This window comes from Podarcis raffonei, chromosome 14 (assembly GCF_027172205.1).
Source record: "Podarcis raffonei isolate rPodRaf1 chromosome 14, rPodRaf1.pri, whole genome shotgun sequence".
Taxonomy (NCBI): Eukaryota; Metazoa; Chordata; class Lepidosauria; order Squamata; family Lacertidae; genus Podarcis; species Podarcis raffonei.
In genome coordinates, this window is record NC_070615.1 from 15843784 (window position 1) to 15869380 (window position 25597).

Genomic DNA, 25597 nt, shown 5'->3' on the forward strand with positions numbered 1-25597 from the left:
GTCAAGATTTTTCCAGCCTGGCAGAGCTGATTCTAGCCAAGCTCTTTGTAGTTCTTCACTGGCCGTCCAAAGTAGACCTGGTCAACATCAGAAGGACTGTGGATGTTCTCCTGTGATTTGGCTGCCAATGTTACTGCAGAGGTAAGCAAACTTCCAGGGAAATTGTAAAAGCGGAGACAGAACATCTGACACACTTAAATGTAAATTTAGAAATTTAAGAGCATTCCTGTTTACCGAGGCATTTGATGGCAGGAGGCACTGTTCCCTGGCAGCTCTGTGATCACTTGTTTTCGTTTTTAAAAGAAAGTAAGTTTTATTGTTGTTGTGTTTGCTGCTCTGAGCTCGTTTGGAAGGAAGCTGAATAAACCACCACCACCAGGCCAGTTTATTTTTGGATCTAGTGAGGAGCAGTGCTTGAGAAACCTCATGATACATTCAGGGGTAAGAAGGAGGACAAAGGATTGCCTGCTTGGCCACCAGTGGCTGAACCATTGCAGTTTTCCATCTTAGTCATCACAGGGAGAGAACAAGGGTTTGGGCTTGCATGTTCTCTGCCCCCAGGGCAAATCGTGGCAAGCCAGGTAAGGGTAAAGGTACCCCTGACCGTTAGATCCAGTCACGGACGACTCGGGTTGCTGTGCTCATCTCGCTCTATAGGCCGAGGAGAGCTGGCATTTGTCCGCAGACAGCTTCCGGGTCATGTGGCCAGCATGACTAAGCTGCTTCTGGTGAACCAGAGCAGCGCATGGAAACGCTGTTTATCTTTCCTCCACAGCAGTACCTATTTATCTACTTGCACTGGTGTGCTTTCGAACTGCTAGGTTGGCAGGACCAGGGACGGAGCAATGGGAACTCACCCCATTGTGGGGATTCAAAGCGCTGACCTTCTGATCGGCAAGTTCTAGGCTCTGTGGCTTAACCCACAGCGCCACCCGCGTCCCTGTGACAAGCCAGGTAGGGCAAGTCAAAAGCCAGGAATCGTGCCCCTCTTGCCACACCAGCTGAGTAGATGCTACTGCTCTCCTATGAAAATGCGCTTGACCCCAATACCCTCTGTATTTAACATGGAGAAAGATGGGGATTGGGGTAAATGTCAAAGTTTGCCCAACGACACGGTAGGATTTATTGTTTGTAGTGGAGTTGTGGCAGAAATAAAACAAAACTCCAGGCTATCGATTATCTATTTGCACATTTTTACCCTACCCTTCAACCAAAAAGGCTCTTGAGAGAAGTTCCTGCCTGGAGTTTTTAGGAGACCCCATTTGTCTCAAAGAGGTGTAATTCCCAGACCGGTTTAACAAGCAATCCCTCTTCCTAGGGAACTATGGGATTTGTAGTTCTGTGAGGGCTGCTGCCGCCAAAATCTCCCACCTGAGCCACTTTTGCCCAGCATGGCTCATGATAGGACTGCCCCAACTGAAAGGGGAATTCTACCATTGACAGCTCAGAACCAGAGTGGTGGTTGTGAGACTGAATTTCACATATTGACCTGGAACTATGCAGAGGATTATTTTGCCTGTAGGCTTCTAGTACGTTTGTAGTGATATTCCATCCTAAATAACATCGACCATCGGATTCAGTCTCAAACAACATTTTATTGGGGGCTTTTCTCCCACCTACCCCACCTTTCTGCAGGCCATTGATGAGAAGAAACTGCTCTACAGACAAATGTGACGTGTATTGGAGGGCGGGCCCTTGGCGACCGTGCACTGTAGATTGTGGAAGCGGATTCCAATCACGGCAAGTCAGCTGCATACACAGGAGAAATAAGAGGCCTGTAGGAGATCCGCTGTGCGCCTGGAGGAAGAGACCAGTGACCTGGAAACACTGCAATGTCACTTCTTGTGACAGTATGTAAATGTTTATTTCCATTTTTGAACTCTCCGGTCGCTTGTGGCAATTGCATGTAGACAGTTGCGCTGAACTCTTAGTTCCGTAATGAACATGATAAGCCGTCAACCAAACCCCACCCTCCCATACAATACAATGGTGCGACATTGGCCTGCCCCAGTTCAGCAAAGGGCTTGATTCTGAAGAACTAAAATGCAAAACAACTCCCAAGATAGGCTCAAGTTAGTGCAACGGACTGGATCCCTGGCCGTTGAATGCAACTCGTTCAGAGCAGCCTGCAGATTATCCTGCCCATAGTGTTGTTGTGCAGGACCTGAGAGGGAAGGAGGAAGGATGTGAACATTATCTAGGTCTCCCGTTCGCATTTGCCCGAGATGAGATGCTGTAACTGCCCTTTTTCATTCTTGTTGCATTTCAATGTATTTTTCAGAAGGCGAATGCAAGGATACAACTCACTACTGTACATTTGTAAAGCAGCTAAAATTATGCATGATAGACATCTACAAACAGAGGTGTTGTCAGTCATGTGAAGAGCATTACCCTTCTGTGGGAAGTTCGTGATGTCGCAGTGAAGATATTGCGTGAAGAGAATGTTGTTTCAATCCAGCCTGCTCTGGACAATATAGACAATCAACCAAGAACATGTGGTGGGGAAGGGGAAATGGATGAATAGAACATGCTATGGATAGTCCTAGCAGGGTTTTCCATTTTCTCTCCTCAACTCCTACCCACCGGGCAATAGCTCTGTTGCAACTTAAGCTTTAATGGTGTTGGAAACATCAGTTTTAATGGGGTTGCAAGTGATTCATTGGCTATCAAGTAACGCTCCCTGCCTCAAAAAGACAATTCGAGTTTAGCGATTGTTGACAACTATTCCAAAAATACTGAAATGCAGCAACAACTCATATCTGCTTGTTGCCTTTCTGGTTTGATCCACATCAGTACAATTCTCAAAGTATATGGATTCAGCCATCTGTAGCTGTAATATTTCCCCCCAGAGGCTGCATTTCCTTAGCATTTGAGAAAAGGACATTGTCACAGGTCTTGTTTTATTGAGATTAGCTGTCGAACGGATCCCCATTTTGCTTTCCTTCCTTCATTTAAGCGTCTGCAGTAAAAGGCAATGTACCTGGCATGATGGTTTTCAGACCTGCTATGGGATTGTTTTCTAATCGACGAGGCGTTATTTGGGGCGGGGGGGGCGGGTTCCCCAAATGTCTGCTTCAGCCTTGCGGGAATGTGATCAAAGCCAGGGCATGATTCATTGAATGTGAAAACTGGATGCAAGAGGGTTTCTACATGGGAGCTTGGAATTTGCGTTTGGGGTCTGAGAAGTTTCCCCTTGTGCTTGGTCAGATGAGAAATGAGAGTGGTTCTCTGGGCCAAGGGTGCCTGTCAGGCTGGATTGCCCTTGAAGAAACCTTCTATATACTTTTCCAGTCATTGGAAAGAAAGAAAAAAAAGGGGGGACACCAAACAAAACAGAAAGAGCTGTTCTTCATTGAGACAGACATATGTTAAGTATCAGTTTCAATTTGTTTCCATTCATCCTGACTATCATACATTTAGTGATTGCATGCTAGTAAATTCGCAAAACTACAACCTCAAGTAGCTCTTTTCTGCCGTGCAAATTATGTGTGCAAAGCCTGCCAAGAAGCCAGTTTTTGATTCTTGAAAAAATACAAACAATATGGAAATATAAATAAATGCAGCCACATTCGAAATAATGTATACCATTCTGGCCGGCCCGTCTCAAAAAGGAAAATCTGGAGCTGGGAAAAGTACCATGGGGTGGGGAAGCACAAATGATCAAGAGGTCAAAATATTTTTCATATGAAGGCTTAAAGGCCCTTAATTTAGAAAGTGGGGGGGGGGGACAACAACTAAGGCTGCAATCCTAACCCCCCTTAACTGGGAGTAAGCCCCATTCAACTCCATAGTAATGACTTCTGAGTAGACAATATATTTATTGAGCTGCACTGTAAGAGGGACATGGCAGAAGAGATCTAGGTAACTTGGTGGCTCCTGATGTTGCATTGCAGCTCCCATCATTGGACATACTGGTTGTTGTTGATGGGCACTGGAGTCCAGCAACTGGGGGGGGCGGTACCACATTGCCTACCCCCCCAAAATGTTTATAAAATTATGCGAAGTGGATAGACAGAAGGTTCACATGTCTTTCTCCCATAATATTATAATTCAGAGTCTCCCACTGAAATTGACTGACATTATTTTAGGACAGGATAGAAGCACTACATCACACAACACAGAATTCACCCATGGAATTTGCGGTCCGCTGCCTTATGTGAGGTGATAAGGCAAATTCACGGCACAAAGTGATTAGACAAAGTCATGGCGGAGGAGAGGCATAATGGACCAGGAAAGGGGATGAGGGGAGTGCTTCTCCAGGACTGACATCACCTGCCAGTACAGCTGATGGAGCTTCCTTGCTCTGGCAAATGAATAATGTGGCTTTCAGGATTGTGACAGATTGGCAGAGGGGGGTGAAAATCAAAGGCTGTGTACTTCTTTCCTTTCCTTTGACAAGGTTCCTTCTTCACCCTAGCAGTTTAAATGGTGAAACTTTTTTTGCTTTTTTAGTATTTCTGATGTAAGTTAAAGGTTGCATTTTGGCTGACTATAGATCTCTTGGTAAGCGCCAGCATCTTTTGCAAGTGAAACCTGTGCACTCAATATTAAGTGTCAATGAATTCAGTGTAGCTTACTTCTTTGCAGTCCTGCCACATGGCCGATTGGGGATGTAAACCTAGGTCTCCCCCATCAATTACAGCACGCTAACCTCTACCCGCCCACCCCACCCTTTGCTTGCTCACTGTTCTATGATTGTCAGCCGACCCAAATCAATTTGGTATTATACTGCTCTTTGGGAGTTGCATATAATGAAGACAGCTGTCTGCATTTTGAGACTCCCCTTTGAGAGGTTAGGTGAGGAGGCTGTTGTGATGAACTCCCTTCACTTCAAAAATTTGCCATTGCACCACTGGTACATGGAAAGCACTGTAGAACCTCCAGACTCAGAGGCAGTGTACCATTGAATATGTGACACAGAGAAATGAACAGCACAGATAGCCTGGTACCTTTGGGCCCTGCTTGAATGTTTGCCAGGAGGTATTTGACTGGTCACTAAGCAGAATGCAAGATAGAGGATAGCCTCCATCAGGGCTCTTTTGATACTGTTAAGCCGCTAGTAGAAAAAGAAAATGTTATTGCTGTTTTCAGTTTTAACTGGCTTGCTTTCTATTTGCAACTCCTGTGCTCTTGCATAAATGCCCAAAGGCAAATTTGGTTGAACTGGGCTCTCTGCTGATGGGCCAGAAAAGAAACAGCAGAGATTTTGTTTCTGTTCCGAGGGTGTTAGGGGGAAAATGAATGCACCATGGTTTGGGTTTTGCCTCACTGCTAATTAAACTAATGCTGCTGTACAGAAAACCTTTCACATGGGTAACCGTGGCCTTTGCTGACAGCAAGAAAAGCGATGTATACCCACTCAATGTAATGATATGGACGCTAAACACCTTGGGCCAATTAGCAGTCAGTAGAATCAAGAGGTAAAGTTTTTCCAGGTGGGAGAATTGCATATTTGAATGTTCAAAATGCTGGGGAGGAGGACGGGGGAAACCCCTGCAAGATAGGTAGCCTGGTTTCCGCAACATGGTAGGGGAAACTTTTTTTAGCAGAACTTTTTTACCAGAACTGCACAAACATGGTGGCTCTGAGAGAGGAGAGAGGGTGAGCCTCTCCACTTCGGTTTCTCTTATTTTTCCAAGTTCAGTTTTCCACATTTCTGCATTTGTTTGCATTTTTTTTTAAAAAAACCACCCTCATGAAAATTCATCAGTGTTTTAGTGCAGATTTCTCCCAACTGACACTTTTTCTGTTAATTTCAGTAATGTGTGCATTTTTATGGTTTCTTTACCCCAGTGTGCTGTGTATTTTTTTGTACACATTATTAAGCTGGAGAACTGCGCTGCAAAATTCAGAGAAGTGCAAGTTTTTAAGGATGGCTGTGTTCGTTTTACCACTTGATTCTACCCGTATAAACTGTCCCTTTTGACACATTGGTGTCAGCAGGAGTGCAGAGAGCCTGCACTTAACTTTAAAATGATTAACTTTGGCCGTGGGTCTTGTTTGTTTATACCATTTTTAAATTAAAACATGTAATATACTTTTGTATATATTTATTACCTGATCTAAAAGTGCAATATTTTTTGTACAGTGTGTAATAAAGATTTTGGAACTTTTTTTTCTTGTTTACTGAAACTTACCAAATGTTTTTATTTTGTATTTAATATTTGTAAAGAATGAACTGCTAGCATCCCTGTTTTGCTAGTACTTTGGTTATAAATGCATGTCCTAGGGAAGCATAGCTGTGGGTGATGGTTGCAGCAGATGGATACGGTCCTCTGTAGCCGATTCCACTGTTGCTACATTAACCAAAGATGTCTAATATTATTTGTTCACTGGCTTAACTTTGGTATTCACAAAAATAAACACTCCTTTTGGCTATCCCAGTTGCTTTTACTATATGGAAACGGTTTGTTAGTGGCATTTTTCAGGTTCTTTACACAGCGCATTGTTAAAACTATGGAATGTGCTCCCAACTTGGATGAATAGCTGCCAACTTACAGATTTGAAAATAAGGGACCAGCAGCCTCGAAAATAAGGGATCAGCAGCCAAAATAAGGGATTTTAGTCAGCCAGCTGAAATACAAAGTTAAAAGGGACCAGATAATTTGGGAGAGCAGCGCTGGTTTTTAGCCCTTCGTTTCCAGAGGTTGCTGCTCAAGACACCAGCCGATGAAACACTGCAATTAAATAACTACAAGCAGCAACTGCTTTTCGCGCAAAACGAAGTCCAAGCTACGAAGATGCTGCTGCACTTCTGTATCTTTTCTCTTGTGCTCCATCTGCAGCTCTCAGTTCCATCAGGCCGGGCAGGAGGAGGGGGGGGAATAGCGCCCGAAGTAAACCCGCAGATCAGACCATCTATGCTAGTCTACCACTACAAATCTATGGGAGGAGTACTTGCGGTCCTTCCTCCGCTTTCCCACTCTATGGTTAGCCCTTGGAACACCTGCCTCCTCCTCTTCTCTCTGAACTGCTTTCTCTATGGTTGCCCTCGCTCTCCTCTCAAGGCTCCTCAGTCCTGGCAGGGAGGGGCTCCTGGGGGCCGAGGCTGGTGAGAGGAGGCCGGAGGGGGGGGGGCCGGGCAGCCAAGCAACACAGTTGGTGCCTCCCTCCTCCCTGGCCAGCAGGGAGGGAAGGAGAGGAGCTGCTTCCTTTGAAACCCGGGAAATTTAAGAGACATCATCAATAAGGGACAGCAGCGGGACACGGCGCTGGGATAAGGGAGTTTCCCGCCAAATAAGGGACGGTTGACAGCTATGCTTGGATGGCTTCAGAAGATTAGACAAATCAATGGAGGACAATAGTTACTGGTCATGATGGGTATACTCAACTTCCACAGGCAGAAGCAGTAATAGCTCCAAATATCAGTTGCTGGAAATCACAGGGGGGAGAGAGCTCTGGCGCTTAGGTCCTGTTTACAGGCTTCCTCTGGGCACCTGGTTGGCCACTGTGAGAACAGGATAGTGGGACGAAATGGGCCATTGGGCTGATCTAGCAGGCTCTTCTTATGTCCTTGACAGGGTGGGCAGAGCAGGCAAGTACCCAAACCAGACATTGATTTGAAAGCAGCATCAAATCCCACCCAGAGCAACATCATAGGAAGCCCCCTCAAAAGACTCCTTGCCGGCCAGTTCAGCTGCATAAATCCACATTTCTGGTCTGTTTCCTGCCTCTATTCTAACCGCTGAACTGGTTCTCTCATGCTCACACCCAGGGAGCTGAATGTGTTGAGCTGGCACCCTTGGCAAGAATTTGCATTTGAAGGAAAGTGAGGAAATATAGAAGGAATATCAAGATCTGCAACAGTCACTGATGTCGGGTGGAAAACTCAGCAAAATGGAATTTTTTCCAGATATTTTTGTAGTGCTTCATTTTTCTGCAGGAATTTTTGTGTTTTGTATGTTAGTAATAATTCATGAATAGCAACAGCAAATAAACATTGAGCAAGCTTGTCAGGTTCAAAGTTTTGTCATGCTAAATTAAATCACTCTGAAGGTTATCAGATATATTTTTTCCTGATGCCAATTATCTCAGTTTTCGAATTCAAAATTTTCTGGAAAAGCCACACCACTGGATTCAGCCCACTTACATGTGTAAATATCCACTTGATGTTGATGGTTATCAGGTAAATAACGTGCCTGTGTGAACTAGCCATATGCAAAGAGGACCTGGAAAGAACAGGACTGAAAGAGAAAAATGTTCTGGCTCTTTCACCTCCACCAGAGAATGAGATGACAATAGTTAAGAGCATGTCTCCAGACTAGAGGCTCATGTGTCCATTTCAGATGGCAAAAGGAAAAAGTATATATACAGTATCATATGATCTGAAAACCTCCACTCCTAGCCTAGCGACAATCTTAAACATACTTCAAGAAACAAAATAGAAAGCTTTTGTTTTTAATTTGATTTCCCCCCAATTCTAGGGCATTCAATTTACATAGAATGAAGAAGAAAAGAATCCGGCTCTAGGTCTCAGTTTGCTCTGTGAGAATACTGAGAATACCATATGGGAGTGATACAAAACAAACATTCCCAGCGGTTCGGAGTTTTTCCTCTCCTTTTTTGGATGATTTATTGTGTTCTTTTGACACCATTCAGTTCTTGATCTCGATCTCTGAATTGGTAGTTTGGGGATACAGTACTTGGGATTACATGACACTTCAATCATAAAATGGTTTCCCTAAAATAATGAGTACAAGGCAACACACAGGTAAGAAACAATCAGTGAGAATGAAAACGATGCGAAGCATTCACTGGAGCAGTAGCTCAAAGTATTGGCACGAACCTTACAGCTTGAATTACAGGCATATCAAAACTGAAATCATACTCTGAAATGCAATCTTAGCATAAATTTAGTAATATACATATGCCCAGGCATACGCGTATATTAAGGTGAAATAGATTCAAATAATCTGGAAAGAGTTTCCCAACCCAGTCCCAAATCCAGTTGAAGTTACTCATTGTTACAACTATTATCTTATGCACTTTTACTTGGAAATAAGCCCCACTGAGCATAGAGGGACTTGTTACTGAATACAAACATCCCTAGAATTCTACTGCACCTCCCACTGATACCACAAAACAAGTTAACAACAAGGGCTGGTAGCCATTAACACCATCTGCTCAATGCAGCAGTAAGAGTACCTGATGTAATAAAGAGGACTTAGATGAATATCACCACCCCAATGTCTAACCCAACCCTGCTTTGCCACCCCTTGCATTCCAGAAGCACAGAGCCAGGAACCACATGGTGCCATCGTTTCATAAAAATTGGCAGCACCTAGTATTCCAGATCTGTTCTTGTGAGGGCAGTGCCATCTGCCTGTAAATCTGATTCTTTTATTGTGAACCACTTTGAGGACCATTACAGCTGAAAAGCAGTATACAGGCAACTCCTCATTTGCGTGCGTTTGGGATGTGCATGGCCACTGATGCACATGCCATTTTTGACACCAGAAGGCTGGCAGGGCAGGCTTTCCTGTGTCCCACTGGTGTGCCCAGTACCTCAGAACGCAAAATCCCGCACAAATGGGGAGCTGCCTATACAAATATGGTAAAATAAATATATTGAAGCCCTATGTTTTCCAGTGGGACATAATTTGAGCTGGATTGGTTTTATATACTGGCTTACAAGAAACAATGCCAACAGTCCCAGACCATCCTTTGTTGAGGTGTGCAGCAAAAAAAATGTTCACATGTGGCTAAACATCTTAATACTAAATTCTACCAATGTGGTTTTGCAGGGCCTGGTAATACATGCTGAAATGTCTTGAAAATCCAAAGTGGAAGTTCTTATTGTCCTAGCAAGCCTCCAAAATTTAAAAACACACACACATAAACACACATATGGAGGTAGCCCAAGCAGCCCAAGCATGTCCTGGTATGGGATAGCTGCATATTCCTACATTGCTGGGGATTGGACTAAATGATTCACAGGGTCCTTTCCAATTCTATGATTCTATTACTATAAACATGTTGAACTAGTGCAAAATGTGTTTTGTGATGCTACTTGGTGCAGCAGCAAACTGTAATCTTTAGCATCTGCCTTATACAGAACCAGACTGTTGACCTGGCTAGCCAAATCATTTTGTCTGAAGCTGGTAGGGGTTCTCCAAGGTCTGGGGAAGAGCTATATCTCAGTCCTGCACTGTAAGATCCTTCAAAAAGAAACACCAAGAATTCAATTTGGAACTTTCACATTCTGCTTGTTAGCTGCAACCCCTTTGAACATATTTTAAGGAAGCGAGCCGGGACAATTTTGTTTGCTATACATAAGAACAGTGCACAGTCCTATTCAGGTAATCGTATTAAAATGCGTCATCAAAATATTGCCAGAAAATCACCCATCTTGTTAAAATGAACAGTTGTCTTGTAATACAGTTGAAGAAAAGAGATTCCACAGAAATATTGACACAAATTTTACTTATATAAACTTGTAAAAATTAGTTCTCAGATCACTCCAAAAAAAAATCTTATAATCAGTAGGCTTATTTAGAATGGTTAGAGCTAATGTAATACTCTGACCACTGCATGATAATTTTCGGAACACTTTTGTGCAAACTATTAGAATTAGGAGTTAGGATACAACTGCTATTTCTTTTGGAAGATGATTACCATTTGCATGAGCAATCTTACTGACGTCTGGTGAAACTCTGCGGAAGAATTTGTGACCATGAGAATCAGTGTTGACAAAGACATATCCTGGAGGGGATGGATAGGTTGCTGGGCAGACCTCTTGTATCTTTGGCGTATATTCTGTACGGTACAAGGTTTCATCTGTAAAAGGTGCTGAACTAGAGAGGGCCATCTTTGAAGGTTTGCAACTCTGAGTCAGGACTATGTTGTGTGGTCTATAGTGAGCTCTGAAGGTTGTCATGCCATCAAACTTCCCAGAGGCCTTTGGAATATCCTGGGACTTCTTGACAATTTCTGGCCGATGGGTATCCCAAGCTTGAAAGGCATCTCTCATTGTTGTATTCCCTTGAAAAGGGGCATTATTTCTCCTGCTCCTTTCTACTGGTCTCATGAGGACAGCTGGATTGATGTCGTGTGGAATATAAGCAAGGTGGCTCGTGGTGGTCAACTCCATGTTGCCTGTGGGTGGAACATACTCTTTTGCTTTGTGAACTTCAGGTAAGGAAATGGCCCACGGTTGAAAACGATCGCGGAATTCTGTGGTTCCATCAAAAAGAGCCTTCACCTCCACTTTAGAGGGTTCAGGCTTGAAGCTTTTTGGAAGTTCGCCAACAAGCCCTCTAAAATCGCAGCGGTGTGTTGTGGTGTCTACAAAGGGTTGGCTATTGGGCTTGTATTCTTCTTTTGACACCTTCAGTTGTGGCTCCAGCTGATGAGGAACGTAATCGCTGCGATGACTTGTAACACTGGTAAAAGGCTGATCTGACAGCTTGGTCACAACAGTGGGCTTAAAGCTTTTTCGGAGGGAGATTTCCCTCGGGAAAAAGGAATCTTGAAATGTGGTGCTGTTCCCAAACTTTTCAGTGGGAAGTTGGTAGGCGTTCTCCACTTTGTTGGTCTCCCTTCTTTGAACTTCCCAGGCCCTATAGTCAGCTTTAAGACAAAAACAGCATTAAGCTAACAAATTTTGCTATGGTGGTTAATTTTTGATAGCCTTGGCCTCAGCATAGATTGGTTGCAGTCTGTTTGAGTGATGTGTTACCCTGCCAACATACTTAGGGCACCTGTAGGCATGTATTTGATTGCCTTCAACCACTCTGGGCCAGAAACTGGTAAGTAAAGGAACACCCATGCTACCTATATCAGTTTTAAATCATAGTATGGCTTCCCTCAATAAATTCTGAGGTTTATAATTTGGTGAAGGTGCTGAGAATTCTCTATTAGAGATCTCTACTGCAGGTGTGAGGGACTAGATCTGGTTCATGAGCCAGCACCTTAATTCTCCATCCTTTGTGGGCCAACTTTGACAAGTGAACAGGGTCCTTTGAAGTCAGTTTGTAGGTGTGGTTTGGACTGGACAAAGTGGGGCTTGCTGCTGTAATAGCAGCGATCAGCTTGGCTGCAGTTCTCAATGAGGAACTCCTTAGTGCAGCTGATCCCACTGGGGCTGGATTAGAGTCTAGTGTCACCAAGATACACGGATAGACACAACAGCATCTCCCAAAGCAAAGGGAATGGTTTAAGGCTAGCCAATCCTAAGCAATGGATAGTTAGCGCCACTGAATTCAATGAGTAAACTAGTTTAGGACTCTCTTTTTGCCTTAGCCAAAGCAGGATATTAAGCTTTTGCCTCCAAAGCCCATGGATGATGCAGACAGTGTGCATTTTATTAGACTTAACAAGAGTGCACTGCCAACAGACTCCCTCATTTCACCTGAACAGCATCACAGCAGCCAAGTCCACCATCACCTCTCCAGCATGGCCATATGGCATGCCGCCACTCTGCCCGTCACTTCACTTTGTGAAAAGTGCTGTGTGTTATTACCTCGGTAAGTAGGTATGGTATTCACTTTGCCTTCTCTCTTGTATTTCCTCTCTACAGGCTTTACTATTATCACGGGGTTTATTTTGTGAGCATTATAATCTCTTCTGTAAGTGGTTCCCATGTCCATCTCTCCAGTTACTGGTTTGCATTCCGCTGGAACCCGGACAGGCCGATTTGCAACATCGTATGGAAGGTAGTCAGACCTGGAAGCGGGGGGGGGGGGGGAGGGAAGCATAAAGCACTGGATTTAAATAGCCAACAGCTATGACTATAACTAAAAATACTGAGCTTACAGTATTAAAATACCCCCAAACTATTTGAAAGCTATTGTGGCTGTTGGTGCCTATTTAGGGCTACAACATTTGGAGCAATTAAAATGGTGGTCATGATTAATGCTGCTGAATTTATTTTAAATAAAAAATGTATATTATTTCCATTTCAGGGACCTATGAAAACTAGAGTTTGTCAGCTGTGATTTCTTAAATCAAGCTACAGCACCACTTAGTTTTTGATCAAAATGCTTCCCCTGAGCAAAATCTGACTAATCCCTCCCTCTGTCTTCTCCCTACGATGCCTTGGTAGCCCCAAAGTCTATCCAACACTGGAAAATATTTACTTGAAAGTTGTGATGCCTTCCATTTTCCCTCCGTGCGTGTGATACTCATGCTTGGGCTTGAGGCTCTGGGCAGGAGGGATATTGCCATAGAGAGGATATTTGTCCACGTATTCCGTTATGAGGGTCGACTCCCCTACACGGTCATAAATCCTGGTGGGATTATGAGGGCAACGATGGCGCCTGGGATTTAATAACAACAGCAAAGATAAATGAATGAAATAATGGTCAACCAGTTCAAGCTGTCGGAGTTGAGACTACTCCCTGAAGCTCTTTTAAGCAAGAAGTGCCTTGCTGTTCTGCACACATTGCCTGTCTCACATTTAGTGCAGAATAGCCATGCGACTTTTTACAGGGCATCCTCACAATACTGTCATCCAGTCACTGTCACACTGAATTTTTCCTTGCGGTTCTTCCTCTTCTTAACTCTCAGACCTCACAAAGCCCAACTTTCCCCCCCTGAAGAATGGAAGAGTGTTTTTAAAAGGGCAGCATTTTTATGTGGGCAATGGGCTATGGCGTATCAGAAAAGTGCACGCTAATGATAACCTTTGCAACTGTTGCCATTTCATGACCCTGTTTATTTTAATCCTTTACTGCCAAAATGCTTTCCCAACTAGATATTCATGAAAAAGAGGGATGGTGCTGCAACACCAGTCTGTTAGGGTGTTCTGCTCCCACCCCCAATAAATCATTAAAGGATACCTTTCTGATCACTGCTACTAACCACATTACTAAGGCAAGCTTTTCCCTCGTCATTAAAAAAATGCATTATTAGGGTGTTATAGCTCTATAAAAATACTGCAGAGACAGCATTCAAACACTACTTAAAAGATCAATTAAAAATAATAAACAAGTTCATAAAAAGGTGCCCAGCACCAGAATCAGAGTGCATGTGTGCCAAGCCTCAAAAGGCCCCGCCCACAGGGACTATGCCCCGCCCACAGGTGTGGATGAGATGGAGTGGGATGTGCATGTAAAGAAGTGCAATCATATAGTGCAAAAAGTCACACTTGCAGCTTACAACAGAAGCATAATGAGCAAATAGGACTCAAGAGCCCCTTGTCTGGAAGCAACCAATGTAAAGAGAGAGAGTATTTGGTTGTTCTAACTTTGAGCAGCTCTCCAAGGTATCAGGCAGAGGCCCTTTCCAGCCCTGAGATTTTTATTTCTTTTTAATGGATTTGAACCTAGAATATTGGGTGTGCTGCATATGCCCTGCCCTGAGCTATGGCCCCACTGAAGTGGGATGTTGTTTAAGTGACGTCACTCTTAGCTCCACTTTGAGACTACGCTCCTGCTGCAAACCCACCTCTCTCTCCATCCCACCAACCTTCTCTCTCTCCTCCTTCACTTTTTCTACTGGTATTCCTGGTGGTTTACGACTGTGGGTGCTAATGGCGGACAGCACTTGTGGATCTCCTGGAAGTATATTTAATGCGTCCCACTCTACCAACGTCTCTTTTAGCATCATATTCTTGGATGCGATCCTCATAGGTGTGTGTAGGAGAAAGCAAATAAAGTACAGGGGTTTCTTTGTCATTGGTGCCAAACAGCATCTCATGTATAAGAAAATAGAAATGTTAACTGAAAGCGAATTGTAACTAAACTGAAGTTTGTAAAAAAGAAAAGTTTTTACAAGAATAACAAGCACAACCAAAGGCCCAGAAGAGCAAGGCATGTGCCAATTACCGGATAAAAATAGCTTCCAGTCTCTCAGTGGAGCAAACCTGGTTTAGCTGACTGTGGACTTTATTGAGGTTTATTTGACATTCCTGTGTTCATCAATGAAGGTTTGGCTGCTTCCACCAAAGCGGGTTGCATCGCTGATATTTGCTGCTGGTGACATCTCTTCAAGCGGGACCGGAATGTAACACTGTGTTACCAACATGATCTTGCCCCAGCAGGCTCCCAAGAATTATCTTCCCATGCCCTACTGTTCGAGAGCAATTGAACTGCAGCCATTTCCATCTTTACTACTGCTACTTATTTCTGTTAGCTGATTTGTGGACAGGCTTTGTGTTCTGTTGTGGAGCTCAGAGCTGAGCTACAGACCACGGGCAGTCTGTGGTGATCTTCCTCAACACACCTATATTGAATACATTGGAAGACGGCTGCTGCTCACTGGCCTTGCTCCTTGCAAGTTCAGAGGAAGATGAGAACGGGGCCTCTACACACGGACAGCTGTTTTTCCAGGGCAGCCAGGTTTCCTGATCCACGTATATGGCGCCTACACAGTAGGGCACTTTCAAGCATCCTCCCCTTTGCTCAGTCCTGCCCTAAATCCTAATGACTGGGCTTGCTTTTTCCTCTTCTTCCTCGCTGTTCCTTTTGTGTCATGTCTCTTACAGTGTGGACCTGACAGCAGGGACTGTCTTTTTATATTTATAGACTGCACTGGGAGCCTTTTTCAGCTGAAAGTAGGATGGCCAACAGCAACAATATAGATGTACACATGTAGAGTCCCGTTTTCACATCTTCCTCCAAAATTTGGAGGTCCAGAATTTGGAGGTCCGGAATTTGACCTCATTGACTCTAAAAAATGCCAATGACCTACCTTGCCTTCAGGTGGTATAATTTAAGGTAGTCTTATAGACTGCAGGGAAAGCATACTAACAGATACAAAAAAAGAGAGAGTGGCTGCTGGTGGGTTTTTCTCAGGCCCCAAGATTCCTCCAAAGCATTTCCCACCAGCCAAATAAAGATTTATTATAAAAAGCCACAATGCCCACCAGGACTTGAGTTCCCTGACAGCTTCTCTGATAACAAAATATATTCCTCACTAAAGCTTTTACTTGCCACCTTAAATGCTGCTATGTTTATGAAAATAATGCATCTATTAGGATGGTAGTATTTTGGACGGGTTTCTGCTTCTCCAATGACCTCAGTTCCCTAATACTGACAAGCAGAAAAACTCCTAGGAGGATTTAGCACAATTTATGGCTACCCAAACCTCTCCCATGGAAATTCAACAGAGCTTCTAAAAAGAGAAATGACAGGAATAAGATTAACCTGTCAGCAACTATTTACTCTTCTGTAGGGGGGAATATAAATGACTCATCAGAGCAGGTTGAGTCCTTGGTATTTCTTCTCTTGAAAAACCGCTGGATAGATTACAAACGGTATTCCTTTCCATTAAACCTTGAAATATTAGCACTATTATCAGGAGTACTGTACAGTTTGACAGTTTGACGTGAAAGTTGACATCCCTTTCAATCAGTTCCTTGGCCCGCAGCTAGAACCAACTAGAGCGGGGGGTGAGGGGGGGACAAGGATCAATGAAGTCTTCCCCTGAGCTATTTCCTGGTCTCTTGGCGGGAGGTTGGAGCTACTTTACTTATTAATCGCCTTTTTTACCCCACATATCCCACCAAAGAACTCAGGGCAGTGTACAAGCCCCCCCCCTTTATCCTAGCAGAGAGTGAGCTTGAGGCCAAGTGGGGATTTTAATGTGGGTCTCCTTGGTCTCGGTCCAATACTACTTTGTACCATTAGGGTAGCCACCTGTGTATCGCTTCTGGTCCTGCCTGCCATAATGAAGGCAGCCCACCTTTTCCTAGACTGAGGGGGAAATGGCGAAGATCTGCGACATGTTTTACTAGTGAGACAGAATGGTTTCTAGCAGACTGGCGTGTTCTGAGACATCGAAGCAAGGGACGGAGAGATAAGATCTCAGAGAAACTTCGAGATTCAGTTCCGCCCCAAGCCATGATGGGAGAAAACAACAGCTGGGAAGTGAAAGAGACAACATCATATATGGACAGAAGGAATCTCCTTTCACATGCAGGGCAGAATAAAGATAATCGTTTGAGTTCCTCACTCAAAGCTTTATAAATTTATATATCATAACATCAATGGAATTCATTATGTGTGGTTGACTAAGGGATTATTATTATAACTGACATGAATTAAGTTCATGGAACGCAGTGATATAAGATCGGAAATGAACCCAAACCACCATGCGGGGAGCCACTTTAACTAAAGTGTATTAATTGGAAGTTGATTGGCATATTGATAATTGTATAATTTGGGAATTAATTGTTATTCATATAATTTGGCTAATATTGGGGGTATATTGGAAAACTAATTTTAAAAAAATGTAAAAAAAGAGACTGGTTTTCATAAAATTTGCATGTGCTAATTTATATGCATAGAAAGTATTTGCAACTTCAAGCCCCCTCCTGCTCTCCCTTCTGAGGGCTCTTTGTCTTTGGGCCAGGCAGCTCTTTGAATGGATGAGAGTTAGAGGACTGTCCCCTGTAAAGCAGGCCACCCAGGTTTATTTATTTATTCGTAATATTTCTTACTCACTCTTCCCCCTAAGGGACCCAGGGCAGGTTATGACATTAGAGTAAAGGTAAAGGTAAAAGTACCCCTGACCGTTAGGCCCAGTCACAGATGACTCTGGGGTTGCATGCTCATCTCACTCTATAGGCTGAGGGAGCCGGCGTTTGTCCACAGACAGCTTCCAGGTCATGTGGCCAGCATAACTAAGCCGCTTCTGGCGAACCAGAGCAGCGCACGGAAACGCCGTTTACCTTCCCACCAGAGCGGTACCTATTTATCTACTTGCACTTTGATGTGCTTTCAAACTGCTAGGTTGGCAGGAGCAGAGACCAAGCAACGGGAGCTCACCCCATTGTGGGGATTTGAACTGCCGACCTTCCAATCGGCAAGCCCTAGGCTCTGTGGTTTAGACCACAGCGCTACCCGCATCTCGACATTAGAGTATGCAATGGCAAAACCAGATAAAAACCAGGCTCTGGGCTATATTTATAAGGTTGTCTCTCTGCCGCTAGGTAGTGGGAAAGAAGGCGGCTTCCGAAGCCTGTGATTAATAGCTTTGAGAAGGCAGGACAAAGCCAGTTCTTTAGGCCATTTCTCTTTGCCTTCATGGAGCAGTCACTTTGCAACCCTGACACCAACATCGGATGAAGACCAGAGGCTCCTGGCCCAGTATGCCAAGTGGCCTTTCAGATACAGGGATGCATCTTGTGGCCTTTGGATCTTGACAGCTCACCTGTCTCCATGTTTGCCTACAATCACGTTCAAGGAGACATTATCAAAAGTTTACTATGTATCTACGAGTTGAAATATTCTGCAATCAAAATGGTCTCACCTCCTTTTCTCTTCACTTGTCCTTCTGCAGTTGTCATGGTTTGCTTTGTTAGAGAGCCGATGGATTGTGACATCAGAAGGAAGTCAAGCAGGCATCATCTCTCTACTTCCATTTCTGTCCTCTTTCTTTCTCTCTCTCTCTCTCTCTCTCTCTCCTCCTCCTCCTCCTCCTCTTGCTGTCTTTCTCTTTCACTTTTACACTCTCTGGCAAACCTTCCTCTGAAAGCAGTTTGTTTTTTAAGTCTAAATCTCACTTTAAGATTGAACTTCTAAAATCCAATTTCCCACCAACCATCTTAACGTTTTGGAGCCATTTGAAAGTGATAACGTAACTCGCCATGCTTCATCTTATTGCAATCATCATCTGCAAATTAGGACACCAGTATAAAAGGATAAGATTTCCCACGAAAAAACATATCTTACTGCCATGTGTGAATAGTATTTAAGGTTTGTAAAATAAAATTACTCTTTTTTACACTAATGAAACAAGGCTGAAACCATTCATTTGGTTGCTTGTGATGCATGAAAATCTCACTGAAGTGACTAGGTAAACAGCATTTGTACTGTGAAACAAAGCTGATTTTTCAAACTGTTGTTTGGGGTGCAACTGACAAATTTGGCAAGTGAACTAGTAACAATTTCCTGCAGATAAGCATTAGATTAATTTTTGGGAGCTAATTTGCAAGGTTGTGTTAATGAGTTATATTAAGTAAGGATAGACCATGTGTGGGGAATATCTGGCCCTTCAGATGTTGCTGAGCTACATGAACCCCAGGAAGCAATGGATGATTAATTCAGCAATGTTTGGAGGGCCAGAGGTTCCCATATAGCTGTGATAGACCCTCCATTCTTTACACAGGGGAATTATTTACATAGACCCTTGACACTGTGTTTTATTTTCCTCTTAAAGTGTGACTTGGGTAGTTCACTTGGGCCATTCTCTCTGCTGCCACCTTCCTGCTAATGTTCCCTAACTGAGGTATATGTTTGGGTTGCAGAGTAGTACTATTGAAAGGCTGGTGGTTCTGAGAGCAAAGCCTTGGACTAGTTGGTCTATTGTTCCATTGCACTCTCTGAATATCTGTGCTGAATTTATTATCCTCTCTTTTTTAAACCATTCATGTGAGGCACTGTGACCTTTCTGCCACAATGCCAATGGTTACTACTGCTACTGCTAGTAGCAATTCTTACATACGCCACCAGCATAGGTCAAAGGATTTAATTTGCCTTGCTCCTCCAGTCCCAAAGGTCCTCCTCAGACATTTATCCAATATTCAGCGCCTATACACACCAGCAAGCCCTCATTGTGAATGGCCCAAACTCCTTCCCCGAAGTCTGGGCCAATTTAGAAAATCATCAAGCTTTCCTAAAACGCTGTTCAGATCATCTAGCTGCAAAAGTGTATGTGGAATGGGGGTTTTTTCTCCCTGAAAAAGAAATCTTGACATGCTAACTTCCTATGCGTAAGTTATTTTGTTTGTTTGTTTTTGCATGTCCTGACTCCTGTCTAGTACAGTGGTACCTCGGGTTACATACGCTTCAGGTTACAGACTCTGCTAACCCAGAAATAGTACCTCGGGTTAAGAACTTTGCTTCAGGATGAGAACAGAAATCGTGCTTTGGCGGCGCGGCAGCAGCGGGAGGCCCCATTAGCTAAAGTGGTGCTTCAGGTTAAGAACAGTTTCAGGTTAAGAATGGACCTCCGGAACGAATTAAGTACTGAACCAGAGGTACCACTGTACACTGTAAAGATAGCTTTAGTCAGGCAAGTGATTGTACAGGCTTGACATGCTCAGGAATCATGATTCAGGATTTAGGAGTAGGACAAGACTGTGACACAGATGTCCCTACAATTCCCCCACCCCTTCCGCCAGCTTTTGAAGATGATGCATGCTCACTCACAGGACACTCTTGCTGTATGGGAACGTCTAGATTGTAAGCATGCCCTCCATCGGGTGCACAGATCAGCTCCCATCTGTGAAGGTGGTGCCTGGTTCTAGGTGACAAGGCTGAACCCTCCTGTTCAGTCTCCACTGAGGCTGTCCGCAGGAAGGACAGAGGCGAGGGCCGGCATCCCTGCTCCGGCCTCCAAAGTGACTGAGGCCAAGGTGTAAAGGGAAAATCCATGATAGTTAATGGGATTGCCTTTTACCGAAAGAATACAGCAAATGCTGGGGCTGAGAGCTGGGACAGGGGAAACCCCTAGGAGCATGTGTCTAGAATCTGTTGGGTATCAGACACCTTTGCTGGTCCAGCAAACAATTCTTATGTTCCTAAGGAGACCCCACTTATAGACATCTCTCTGCAGGGGCATTATCTTTTTTCCTGATCAGTGGGAAAGGGGCAAAATGTAGAGCAATGTGACTGTGATAGGAGTATGACTAATAGAAGCCAGCAAATACTAAAAGGAGACAAATGAAGGAGTTATATATTCTGTGTTCCCAGTTAATGAACAAACATGGCTCTTGGATATTGACTGTGAGTGAGTCTAACTATTGCTTGGATAGTTCAGTGTTTCTGAAGGCAAAAAAGCATGTCTAATTGACATTTGTATTGTGAAGGCACTCTAGTTCTTGGCTGTGCATATAAGGAAGAGTTTTTCTTTTAAGCACTAGTTCTGCAACTCATAAGGGATTTTTTAAAAAAAACACACGCACAAAATAAATTAAGTGTTTACATCTTATTATGGAAACATCCTACGCTCAGCTGTAATTGATACCTGGTTCAGGTTCAGAATGTATCATTTCAAACCAGGCAGCACATATTTATATTCCTAAGAGAGCTGTAAGGGATCCAACACTTATTTTGCACAAATGCAGTTACAGGAACATTTTTGTGGTTTTAAAAAACAACCTGCCTCTGAAATTTCCTTCTGCAAACTTTGGCCATGCCTTGCACCCTGCAAACAAACTGGCTGCCTTTACTGCTCACAAAAAGCTTTTTTTTAAAAAAAAAGTCTTGTAATTATATCATAGATTACATATTAATATCTGGTCATGTACTGTACTAGAATAACAGATTGCCACTGATGAACGGAGTACCATGTCCCCTAATTTGTGAAAACTGAAAGGCATACATCACAAAATTGTATACTATGTTTTATTTGATGCTTTATGCCATGTCCTTCCTACAAAAAATTATGGGAATTGAAGTTGGGAAAGTGTATTGAGTCTTTATTATGGATTCATAGACTCAACACAAAACTATAATTCCAAATGTTCTCAGGGAAGAGGGAAGGGTGTTAAGCTAGTTCAACAGTAAATTTCTATACAAGTTTACTTAGGAATAAGCACAACTGAGTTCAATGGGGCTTGCTTCCAAGCCAATGTGCATGGGTTTGTAGCCTAAGTCTATAATGTGGATATGCTTAGGCAATAAAATGATAGGAGCACAGGGTATATATGTGCCACACACATGTATGCTTTGGGTTTGTGGTGAACTGCCGAACTAAATCACCATTATACAAAGAAAGCATCAACAGACGGTGAAGAATTAATTTGCCATGGAGAAAAGAAAATCTAGATGTCTTACACCTTCATCAATTTCCAAGTAAATGCTAGTGTTTATCATATGAAAGAATACAGTCCTCTTAGCGCTGACACATTATCCTGTGAATGTCAATGTCCCCAACTGTGCTAAGTAATTATAATGTTTGGGGATTAGGGCAGAAGTAGAGTCTCCATGTAGAAGCAAAAGAACAAGCCACCTATATATTTTCCTGTTGTTTCTTTTCCTCTTGGTAACCCTAATGTGTGTATGGCTTAACTCCCCAGGTAACAAGATCCAAGCGACAAGTCCTCCCATTGAAACCTGCAGTGCTGTTGCAAAAGCAAAGCAAATTCAGTTCGCTGCCTACATCAATATCTGCTTGAGAGTTTATTGACCACAAAATTGTTGGCAATGTACATTTTGTAAACCATTTGTTTGTAGGCATGTTTCACAGGGCCTTTGTTCTGTGGTGTTTCATTGCAGAACTTGGAAACAGCTTTGTTTGGCTTGAAGCTCCTTTGCCTCCTCCAGTGTCATGTCATCCAAAGTTTAGATTGGCCAGGATCCAAAGGGCTGCTTAGGCTCGCACTTCAAAATTGTAAATGCTTCCCTCCCTCTCTTTGAGCAGCTGACGCCCAAACTGCTTTCAAAAGTGCTCATCTGTTTCAAAAACAGCTAGCCATGTGGATTGAAGGCTAGTGTCAAGAGAAACACAAGCCCTTTGGGCTCAAGGGGAAAGTTTCAAGAGACTTGTCTCCTGCTGCCTCTTGGCTAAGTCCTAAGCCACTATCCACTGGAAGAATAAACTTACCTCAAAATGAAAACACAAATATTGTACATAAAACTGTGTAGATTGTACCTAAGGTGGCTCAAAAATATTTTTTTTCTCTTGGAGCCAGTTGAAGTAGTATAGATGCCTGTACAGCAGAGAAGTTTGTAACCACTTGAGGAATTCATAGCATATGTTCCATTTAAGCGCAGGATTCAATCACTTCCCCACTAACAGCCACATTTCTGAGGTTGTTCGCAATATACTACACATCTTTGTTATTCCAGAAATGGCCCTAATCCAGATATGCCTCTTGGCTGAGAAATGTATAAATGGAGTTTTGAGTTCCATGGAACACTAGTGGGCTAAGATATACGTACTTTGTGTGTGTAAAATGCAAGGCAGGCTTCATTCAAATGCACCAGAAGGCTCACATTTAGAACATGTAAGAGTGCAACTGAATAGCTAGATGTGATGTTAAATTGTAAATTTGCATTTAAAGTTTAAGAATAAGAATAATAATTTTATTATTTGTACCCCGCCCATCTGATTGGGTTGCACCAGCCACTCTGGGTGGCTTCCAGCATATTTACTTTTAAAAAATGCAAATAGAATTGGTGTCCATGGGGGATTTTCTCACAATGCGCACAGCACTTTCAGAGAAAGGAATTTTATCAGAAACACAAAAGGGGAGGAAAGGGCAAATTCCCCCCACCCACATGCCTAATAATAATCAGCCCCCAACACAGCATGTGCTATTTGTATTTTAACAAATGTACCTGTTAAATGCAGAAATACATTTAATGTCATGTCTAGGTTAGCTCATCAAAGCTGGCTGCTGTTATTTCTAGACCTACCTCCTGAGCAAAAGGAAGCAAGCCTAGAGTGAGTGATGACTCAGAAAGAGATGCAACAGGCAGCCTCCTCTGAGGGTGAGTAGTTTTGCTCCATCTGCTCAGAAGTGTCTATGTCAACCAATTACACTAGATGCAAGAGATCTACCATTCCAGCAGTGGGAGGAGCCCTGGCCAAAATGGTAGAAAAAACACAGATGCCTTTTCCAGGGATTATTACTGTTGTATACTCATCAAAGCCACATGGCACACATGCTGTTTTCTCATAGCATTCAAGCATGTCCTGACACATCATTTGGAATTTGCTGAACCATATGGAACAGGTACTGCCAGATCCTTGAGAGGGACAGTAAATCACCCCATCTGCTATTATTCTCCGTTGCCAGTGCCAGTTGTACCCTGGCGAGGACATGGTTCCCTGATGAATTTTGAGACCTCATCAGGTGCTCACACTTCATGTGCTTGTGGTGGGAAACACCCATGTGCTAGTGAAAAATATGATTGCTACCTAAGGGCATACATACATTATGAGTGCCAGTTTCCTCAGATACATACACAAGAGCATTGGTGCTTAAAGATGTGCGAGCTTATGTGGGTTGTGCCCACATGCTGAGTAAAGTTTGGCGTGAAGAAACAGAAGTGTTTCCAATAGCTATTGTAATGCATGGAGCTGTCCTGTGGAGTCTCTTTTAGTGGATCTTCAATGTTGCTGTTTCTTTTAACTTGCTCTTTCTCTAAGGAGCTGAGAGTAGCAGACAAGGTCACCCCCTCACTCTTTTATCCTCACAACAACCAGATTAAGGAGCAAAATTAAAGGAACTAGCTGCAGGCATGCTTCATGTCTGAGTTGGGCTTTGAACTCCTTAATGTACCACATCTGAAAACTACACAGCTTTCAGATGTTAGTTAGGACTATTGGCAAGGAAGCCAATGTGGTACACTGCAGAAGCTGAGGATTACAACTCCCACCATCCATGAACATTATCTATGCTGGCTGGGTTCATGGGTGTTGCAGCCCACTATCAATTCTTCAGGCTACAATTTCCCACTGAAGCTTCCTGGGGGCACTTCCACATACCCTGCTTACTGAGCGTTCACCCTGATTTGTTTGTGGGGAGACTGAACAACATTACATCAAGTGTTCTCTCACACTTTACAGTGCATCTCTCCCCCTGCCGCCCCCAAATCACTTTCTTTATTGCAAAAATCCAACCTTTCAACAAAGTTTGTTTGTTTTGCAAGAGCTCCAAATCAGCATTAATAGTGCACCCACAAATTGCTGGTGTGTGATTGAAACCCACCTGAAAACTGTGATAATCTGGACACAGCCTGGGTGACTTTGGGCTACTCACGCTCTCTCAACCTTACGCCCATTTTCTCCTCATGTGAGTCCTGTAAGGTAGGGTAACTCCCCTCCCACCCCCAGGAAAGACAGGACATTTAAGAAGTTCACTGTTAGGATCATTATTGGGAACACAGAAGGCTGGCTTGTACTGACTCTGACCGACAGCCCAACTAATTCAATGCTGTACAGTATATACATTGACTGACAGCAGGCCTGGATTTTAGACAGGTGCCTTTCCCAGCCCTGCCTAGAGAGGCAGGGGCTGGATCTGCCTGCCTGCAAAGCTTGACAAATAGTTATTCCATCTTTATCGCCCCAGCTCATTATTCTCTGTGTCCCCAATCCTGGTCCACTTTTTACACTCACGACAACCCTGTGAGGTAGGTCACACGGAGATATAGTGACAGGCCCAAGGTCTCCCGGGGAAGTTCAGGGCTGTGGTTGGGGATGTGTCAGTGTGTGTGTGTGTGTGTGGATTAATCTGAACCCCATTTCTCCCCTTAGCCCAGGGGCACGCTAAGTGCAAATAGACGCGCCTCGCTCGGTTTATTGCGCACACCCGTGTAGGGCACGCGTCACGTGTGAAGGGACCTTAGCCTTCACCGCGAAGTAGCCGAGTCGCAAGAGTGGAGGGTCTGTGACCATTTTATGGGGGGGGGTTAACTCCGTGGGTATGACGTCATGCTGCCCCGCCACCCCCCAGGCCCCCCTCTGGACACTGCCTTACCCGCAGGTGCAAATCTGGCACAGGCACTGAGGCGCCTTCATCCTTCCGTCCTCGGCGGCTCCTTCGCTCTTCTACCTCTTCCTCCTCCTCCTCCTCCTCCTCTGCCGGGTAACTAGGGAAGCGCCCCGTCGCCTAGCAACCCCGCTCGGCGTCCGTGCGCATGCGCCCGCCCGCCCGCGCGCGCCTTGGGCGGAGCCTAGGCTCGGTTCTCCCTCCTTCCTT

The 25597-nt window shown here is 43.9% G+C and overlaps 3 protein-coding genes across 6 annotated transcripts in view; 2 read left to right on the forward strand and 1 right to left on the reverse strand.

Moving 5' to 3' along the window:
• Positions 1-5590, forward strand: part of ADAMTSL3 (ADAMTS like 3) — a 274771-nt gene extending 269181 nt beyond the window's left edge. Inside the window, exons 29-30 of the mRNA XM_053365546.1 lie at positions 1636-1850; positions 2282-5590. Of these exons, the coding sequence (XP_053221521.1) occupies positions 1636-1850; positions 2282-2412 (346 nt within the window). The 3' untranslated portion in view covers positions 2413-5590. The remainder of the gene's footprint in view (positions 1-1635; positions 1851-2281) is intronic.
• A 2791-nt stretch (positions 5591-8381) lies between these two features.
• Positions 8382-25503, reverse strand: SAXO2 (stabilizer of axonemal microtubules 2). 4 transcript variants are annotated; one of them, XM_053365555.1, is made up of 5 exons: positions 25376-25503; positions 13077-13256; positions 12461-12663; positions 10615-11568; positions 8382-8680 (listed from the first exon to the last, which is right to left on the reverse strand). In XM_053365555.1, the coding sequence occupies exons 1-5, from the start codon at positions 25414-25416 to the stop codon at positions 8661-8663; spliced, it is 1398 nt and encodes a 465-aa protein (XP_053221530.1). In that variant the 5' UTR covers positions 25417-25503; the 3' UTR covers positions 8382-8660. The 4 variants fall into 4 exon arrangements, with proteins under 4 accessions (XP_053221530.1, XP_053221531.1, XP_053221529.1 ...); XM_053365556.1 differs by lacking the exon at positions 8382-8680 and adding an exon at positions 18193-18410 and having other exon boundaries at positions 10406-11568; positions 25376-25486; XM_053365554.1 differs by lacking the exon at positions 8382-8680 and having other exon boundaries at positions 10406-11568.
• EFL1 (elongation factor like GTPase 1) overlaps positions 18359-25597 on the forward strand; it is a 72071-nt gene continuing 64832 nt past the window's right edge. Inside the window, exons 1-2 of the mRNA XM_053365552.1 lie at positions 18359-18638; positions 23266-23381. Of these exons, the coding sequence (XP_053221527.1) occupies positions 23342-23381 (40 nt within the window). The 5' untranslated portion in view covers positions 18359-18638; positions 23266-23341. The remainder of the gene's footprint in view (positions 18639-23265; positions 23382-25597) is intronic.